At 47.9% G+C, this 7,500-nt stretch overlaps 1 protein-coding gene across 1 annotated transcript in view; it reads left to right on the top strand.

The window, feature by feature from the left end:
• Window positions 1-730: 730 nt before the first annotated feature.
• Window positions 731-7,500, top strand: part of ST8SIA2 (ST8 alpha-N-acetyl-neuraminide alpha-2,8-sialyltransferase 2) — a 17,326-nt gene continuing 10,556 nt past the window's right edge. The window contains exons 1-4 of the mRNA XM_010001301.1: window positions 731-771; window positions 3,391-3,453; window positions 5,377-5,505; window positions 6,038-6,295. Of these exons, the coding sequence (XP_009999603.1) occupies window positions 731-771; window positions 3,391-3,453; window positions 5,377-5,505; window positions 6,038-6,295 (491 nt within the window). The remainder of the gene's footprint in view (window positions 772-3,390; window positions 3,454-5,376; window positions 5,506-6,037; window positions 6,296-7,500) is intronic.

The following is a 7,500-nucleotide window of genomic DNA, read 5'->3' as shown; positions in this document are numbered from 1 at the left end:
ATAATCATTTATTAAGTGGGAAACGATGAAAAGGGAAGCAAAACCCCTAAACAGCCCATTCATAGTGGGTGAATAGAAAAGTCTTTGCATGTCTGATTTGTCAGGAATTATTCATCCACGAAAATTTGGACCAGAACCATAAGACAATTTTTCTTTCTTATTCCCTGATATGTGAATCAGTGTCACTTTACATCTGAGCACAGGGTGTTTTGACCTATATAATATTTTAGATAGTGAAAATTCAGCTTGAAAATCTCAAAGCAAAAATGAGAATGGATGGCATGAGCCAGTAATATGGCATTAGCACATGGAGATGCAACATATCACTGGAAAACATCCTGACAGAAGTCAAAAGAAGAGCATTTTGTAAATAATAGGATTAAGAGGCAGGTTGGTACTTTGTGGAGCTGGCTATACAATCAAACTGATAACAACTAGATTAATAAGGCAATTCAATCTAAACACGGTGTAGCAGTAGAAAGCTTTTCAGAATCAATGCCTATCTGTGCAATTTTAATCGAGGTTGGCCTTTGCCTTTTGAAGCCAGGAGATTTGAAGCTGCAGGTCTGAAAGGTGTAATAAAATGGACTGATTTTTTCTTTTTTTTTTCTTTTTTTTTTGAAGTGTGCCTCTTAATTAGTGCCTTCCATTTCTTAATGTTTTCCTCTTCCTTAGGTGGGAGAAGTGAAGCAGTGCAGTGATGCTGGCTTTCCTGTGTTGGTAGTGAAGTATGGCAGACCTTGGGAAATGCCACATTTGGCTCAACTATGGGTGTTCTGAGCAGCTGGTTTGCCTGGCTGGTACCCACGGGTGGGCTGAGCTGAGCAGAAGGGCTGGACAGGGCAGTGTCACCCCTGGCTTTGTATTCACAGTGCATGTTGTCTTTATACTAAAAGGAAACTGAAGGGAAGGTGTCCAGAAGTTGCAGTGTCAGACACAATGGGCCAAATGGTTTAGAAGTAAGAGGAGCATTTTAGGGTTCAATAAATCAGCAGAGACCTTCAGCTAAGTATGCCCCAGCTTTGGGCAATACCATGTCTTGGAGAGAGAAACCAAGCCTGGTACAGGGAGCAGTGTCTTTGCCAGCATCTTAGGTGTCCACCAAGGGCATCCTGTGTGCGTCGGGGCCAGATGCTGCCCTAGAGTGGTGGCTGTGGCCAGCAAAGCCCTGTGCAGTGGAGCAAGTCACAGGAAGATGGCTATCAGAGCCCTGCTCTCTCCTCCCCTCCGTGTTCATATATGGCAACAGAACACTTTGTGCCATCTTTGCATGATGATACTTTGAAAAGTTCTGCGTTTCAGTGGAAAGAGTAATCCATGAAACAGCCCTTGAGAGGCTGCTGAGAGGGTTATCTGGGCGGCCGACCTCCTTCCCCACCACCTCTACACAGAGTGAGCTGGGAGATGTGCTCTTAACTTGACTTCCTCGCGTCCAGCATCTCCAGCCCTGATGCCTGCCTGAGTTTCAGGAGGAGACATGCACAGGCCTGTCGCTGGGGGCCTGTGAAGATAGATTGGATAAATGCATTTGAATAATGAGTTGTGATGCTTCAGATCAGCCTGGCTGTAGATGCAAAACATGGATGAGGTGGGAGCTAATAGGTGTTCTCCACTTCCCGATTTCTGTGATTTATTTTTTTTCCTTCTGCAGAGTTTGTGAACCAGCATTTATGTGGGGAGCAACATTTCTTTTTTAAGCCCTTAATCTAGTCCCTATCTGTCTTACAGCAAGTGTGAAGGAGTGTGAATCCCATTTGGAAGGCTCCTTCAGAATAGACCTCTCTGAAAGGATGCGTGATTTGCACACTAATCCAGTCTGCTCCCACACCCTGCAGTGAACCCCATTAAATGGAGGCTTGTTAAATGCCAGTAGGCTCTAGGAATAAACTAGTCCTGCTGTTCCCTTGATGCACCAAAAAATGAAACCGCTCACAGTCTCGAGTCTGTTAAAGGAAAGAGGAGAGTGCTGGAGCAGGAATCACTCTGACTTGGCCATAGATGGTCTCCAGCAGGGGGGAGGAAAGGGGCAACCATCATGGCATTTCCAAGGGTTTGATGTTATGCAGTGCTGAGGGCTGTGCTCAACATAACAAAGGGATTTACATTGCATTCTGCAAGTCTGAAACTCTTTTTTGATGGCACCAAATGTTCACGCACTCATTTCTTTTTCATTTATGCTTAATGCATTTGGGATTTTTTTCTGGACTGGTAGGAATATGTGCTCCTGGGATACATGTTCACTAAGGTATATATTTCCAGTTAACAATATTTCTGCTGAAAGAGAATCTGGTTCTCTTTATGAGCCTGTTCATTTGGATGTTTGTGCAATGGAAACAAAACCAAGCAATGAGCATGTGGCAATTAAAATGTGTCAGTCTTGGAACCCAGCTCCCATTGAGCATCACAAAGTGGGCAATTGGTTCTTTGTAACCCCTTTGAAAATAGCAAGCTGTAGCCAGAAGGAGCTCTGCAGCCAACCAGGTGCAGAACAGTATTGTATGTGTTTATTTTTACAGGAGGATTGGCAGGTTGTATGAGTGGCATTGGTTTCTGAAGGGGCTTGGTCCCTGAAATTCTTCATTATAGCATCAGCCTGGTGCTGGAAACTTTGGCTCTCCATGACCACAGGTCTTCTCAGAAGATCTGCCACCCATCTTTGTGCAGTGGTGTCATGCCATGGGAATGACAATAGAGTTGGCCTCATAGGTTCAGCCAGATTATACTGAAGGTGAGGACAAGGGGCTTCAAGGTGCTTATAGGATTGGAGGGGGCTGAAACAAGGCCTGAGTCTGTCCTGGGTCACTGGTAGCCAGAAGAAGGTGAGGACGAGGTCTCCACAAGTCACCCAGGAGGCTGGTGGCTTGGCCTGGGTAAAATGGAGATGTTGGATGGTCCAAACTGAAAGCCAAAGATGAAAATAATGGTGGGAATCCTGTCCAGATCATCCAGCTCAGTCTCCACCTTAGAAGGACAGGAGAAGTCCCTTGGCAGCCTGGAGATGGAGGAGACCTTCTCTATGCACTACTAACATCTGACTCCTAAAAAAACCCCAAAAAGCAGAGATGTATTTAATGCAACCTGTAGACTGCATGCTGCTTTGATGACAGGGACCAGATGTCTTTGACGGCTGGTTAGATGCGCAGGTATTATTAATTGGGTTGTTTAGGAGCTTTTTTTGCAGAATGATTTTACAGTCACAGTAGGGCAGCAATGACAGTGGATGTGAAAAGCTCTTCATGGGCATCAGGACATCTCTCTTCTGGATGGGGTGGGATGTGAGTGGCACAGCAGTGTCTCCGGAGCCCTTCAGAGCAGGATCTCTTGACTGTTGAACAATGCTTGGCAAAGAGGAGCCGGGTTTATAAATAATGCATTTCCTTTGTCTTGCAGGAGTTCTGGAGGCAGAGGTACAATCAGATCAGCTGTGAACAGCTTACATAGCAAATCTAATAGGTTTGTAAATTAGATTTTGTGTTCATTTGTTTTTGCTGTAAGGCAGCTATTAATCTGCTTCTCCTCTTCGCTGGATAGTGCTGCTCTTATTTAGCAAATGTATCTGTTTCTTTTCACTTCTGCTTTGCATTTTCTTAATCGTTTCCCCCCTCCTTCCCCCAGCTCAGTGTAATAATCATTTGCAAATAACCGAGAATCTGCAAGTTGCAGTGATTGAGAGAATGAGAAGGAGAGAGTTACTTATTGTGAAAATAAGTCAGTGATAGAGTTGCCATTCTTCTAGTTTTACTACGTGCTGTTGGAAGAGGCATCGCTGTCTTTGACATCAGAACTTCATTTGGTTTTATCATCATGCACTTGTGTAACGTTGCTCCATTGCAGAGTCATTTCTTGGCGTCGCAGTTCAGTGTCTCTCTGTGTGATTTTTACAACCATTTCATGTCAGGCCAGCGTTACCCGGGGGCACAGTGGCAGAGCTTGGTGACACCACACAAGAAAGGAAGGATGATGTCATCACAAAGGTCAAAACACAGAAAATGGACAAAACAAACAAACAAATGGTAGTTATTCCCAAGATTTTTTTACCCCGTTCCCTTTATGACACCTTTGGGGTAAGTTTTGCAAGACACGAGGTGATCTGGCAAAATGCAAGATGTGAACAAATCCAACAGCCTCGACTGGCAGCCTCTAGAAAGGTACTGTGCAAACACACACGAGTCCACAAAGTGTTTATAAACATATTTCCTTGCCTTTCTGAACCATTACATAGGGTGAGCCACAGCGAGCCCTTGGGAGCTCCCTGCCTGGGCTGGAGGTGTGCCCCAGGGAGCCCATGAGCCTGGGCTGCCAGCTCTGTCCCATCTCTCACTCATCTCCCTCCTTAGCATTTACACACTTTTTATAAATGTATTTATTTACAAACCATTTCCCAGCTGGAAAAAGCTCTTTGCACTGGAGGGGGAGATTCCCTTTAGCTGATGGTGAGTGCTTTGGCTGTGTATTTTTCAGAGTGCTCTGAAGTGTGAAGGTTTTCTCAGGGCTGCAGACACTTGCACAGCTTCTTGATGAGATACTTGGGTATTCTCTTTGGAGGGGGCTGGCTGGAATAAAATCTTCAGAGGCTCTCTTAATTCATGCCATTTGATCTAAATGGCATTGAAGTGCTAGGGCTGATTTGCTTCTTAGGGCAGGGATTAAAAGCTGGGGTGTCCCAGTGATTGTCTCCAAGCTGCAGGATCTGGTTGTTGCCCATCCTGCTGCTCATTCCTGAGTCTGGAGCAGGTGGTATGAATGCTGAAATCCTCATGCTTTCTTCTAACGGGGTGCAAAGCTCCTAGCAAGCCAGCCTTCCCCTGCTCAGTACAAGGTGCTCATAGCCCCACCTCACAAGGAGCACCCAGCAGCTCAGCTAAATTAATTTCTCCTTTAGGTGAAGTGAAGGTTGCACTTCTCTGATTTTAACCCGCTGCAGGAGCCGAGCTGGCTCCACTTTGGGGTGTTCATGTGCGACCACAAGGCAGCAGAGCAACAACCTTGACTGCCCACGTAGGAAATGGGGAATTTTGGGGGCTCCTTGGGGCTCTAGGTTGTCTTGGCTGCAAGCGTCCACCTGCCAACCTGTCTTTGCAGAGCCTGCTTGTGTTTTTGTGTGCATGCCTTTCTACAGCTAGGTGTGCAAGATGGTGTTTTCTGTTGTGCTGTGCCTGGCTGTAAGTCTGTGTTCCTGTATTTAATGATTTGTGTCTGTCTGAGTGTAGCAGAATACAAACAGGCTTTCAGTTCTTGTTTAGCTAATAACTACAATTTTGCTTTTCTGAGGAAATTTGAATTCCAGCAGCCAGAGCCTAAGACAGTGATTAGAAGTACCATTGGGATGCTAACGGATCATGTCTCCCTCCCTCTCCCTGTCTTTCTTTTCTCTAGAGCCGAAGTAGTAATAAATGACTCTTCGTCTCCAGCTGTTGTTGACAGAAGTAATGAAAGCATTAAGCACAACATTAAACCAGCCTCACCCAAATGGAGACACAACCAGACACTCTCTTTGAAGATCAGGTACTGGTAATTACCTCTAGGACAACAGACAGATATGGTCCTCTCTGGTGTGAGCTGGCAGATTGCCTCTGTATATCATCTAAAAAATTCGAGGAAGAAGTAAAAAGCTTATCTCCTGCAGAGCTCAGCCTTGTATCTGTCAGCAATCGCTTGGAAATGAATTCCTGGCTGAACCAGCTGGTCTTGTGGCAACAAAACACAGAGCACTCGGGCCCCCATTTTCCAGGCAAAGTGTGATTAGTGTTCATTGGCGGCGGGTCACGGAGGGGGAAAGGGACCCACTTCCTGGGATAAATGTGGGGATCCCCACTGATGGTGGGCTGACCTGTGCTAGCCTGCACTGGGAAGGGATGGGTGGAGAAGGAGCAGGTGTTAGGATGGAGATACCTGGTTGTAAGGTGTTCTTGGAGAGCATTGGTCAGATGGACTGGCCACACAGTGAGGGCAACCAGTAGGCAAGAGGTCATCTTATCTATGACCCAGGTTATGTCTGTACCTCACCTGATGGGGCTGTTCTCTTCCCTGTCATCAGGAAACAGATCTTGAAGTTCCTGGATGCAGAGAAGGACATTTCGGTGCTGAAGGGGACGCTGAAGCCAGGGGACATCATCCACTATGTCTTTGACAGGGACAGCACCATGAATGTCTCCCAGAACCTGTATGAGCTGCTGCCCCGCACCTCCCCCCCCCAGGGCAAGCAGTTCCCCACCTGTGCCATTGTGGGCAACTCGGGGGTCCTGCTCAGCAGCGGCTGCGGCCCCGAGATCGATGCACACAGCTTCGTGATCAGGTAGGGGCCTGTACCCAGCAGCACGAGGGGGCTGAGGGGGGCTGGGAGCTGTGGGAAGGGCTGGAGTCCTGGTGGCATGGTGCAGCACAGCCTTGCAGCCCCGTGGGTGGGAGCATCCTGCTGCAAACTCTTCCTCCCACTACCAAGTGCTCCTCCAGTGGCCCTGCAAATGCAGCTCCTGTCTTCTCAAGATGCACCGTGAGCCCCAGCAGCCCCAGTCCCAAGCACTCCCTGCTTTTCCCACATGCTCTCTTGCAAACAAACCCTGTCCTGGACTCTCCCATGGACACAAGCTTGGTTCTTCCCCAAATCAGTTCTGCCCTCCAGCACTGGGTGCATCACACGGTGCACTGGCACCACACCTATGCACCCCCAGGTCTGACTCTCCCCTGTGACCACTCCATCCCCAGCACTAGTGTCCCCACAGTTGCACTGCCCTGTGGATCTGCAGCAGCAGATCCCGACCCTCACTGGGCACACAATGAATTCACCACAGAATATGCTTTAAGAGGGGAGGAGGAGCCCACCTGCCCTCCCATCCCCAGCACCTGGGTACCTCTGTTAGCTGAGGGGCTGCAGGAGTCTGCTGATGATTTATGTATGTGCAGACATTTGCTTTCTGGTGAGTCTATTATGAAGACAGCCCAATCCATCAGCAGCTCACAGAGGCAGTCCCTCAGCGTGACGTGGGAACGAGGATAATGTCACCTCTGCCCCCAGCTCAAGCCTGACTGCTCCTGTCTGCCTGGCTGCCAGCAGCTCCATCCTGTCCCCAGGGGATGGGACTTTACCATTTCCACCCTTAAGTATAACCAGAATGAGCGAAGGGAAAAATTGCTGCTGATGGCAATTCTGGCAAAGTTTAGGGAGGGCTTTTCATGTCAGGCAACAAAGTTGCAGGAGAGAAGCTTTTCTGGGTGGCGGGATTGGGATGTTCAGCAGCTTCTCCCCAGCTGTGTATGCCAGCACAGATCTGGCATGGACCAGCTCTTCCCACCATAGGTTATCTGAGCCACCACTTGAACCTGGCAGCATCCAGGCAGCCTTTTCAGCAGGGCTGGCAGTGACCAGCAATGGGCTCTGTGTCCAGGATATAACTTTGCCCTTCTGATCCAATGTTTCTTTTTGGTGAGTGGATCAGAAGGGCCCTGTGTGCCAGTAGCGCCAGATTTTCTTTACACCATTCCCTTAGTTTCCCCATCTGT

This window comes from Chaetura pelagica, unplaced genomic scaffold, assembly GCF_000747805.2.
Source record: "Chaetura pelagica isolate M959 unplaced genomic scaffold, ChaPel_1.0 scaffold737, whole genome shotgun sequence".
Classification (NCBI taxonomy): Eukaryota; Metazoa; Chordata; class Aves; order Apodiformes; family Apodidae; genus Chaetura; species Chaetura pelagica.
This window is presented reverse-complemented; position numbering and strand designations above follow the sequence as displayed.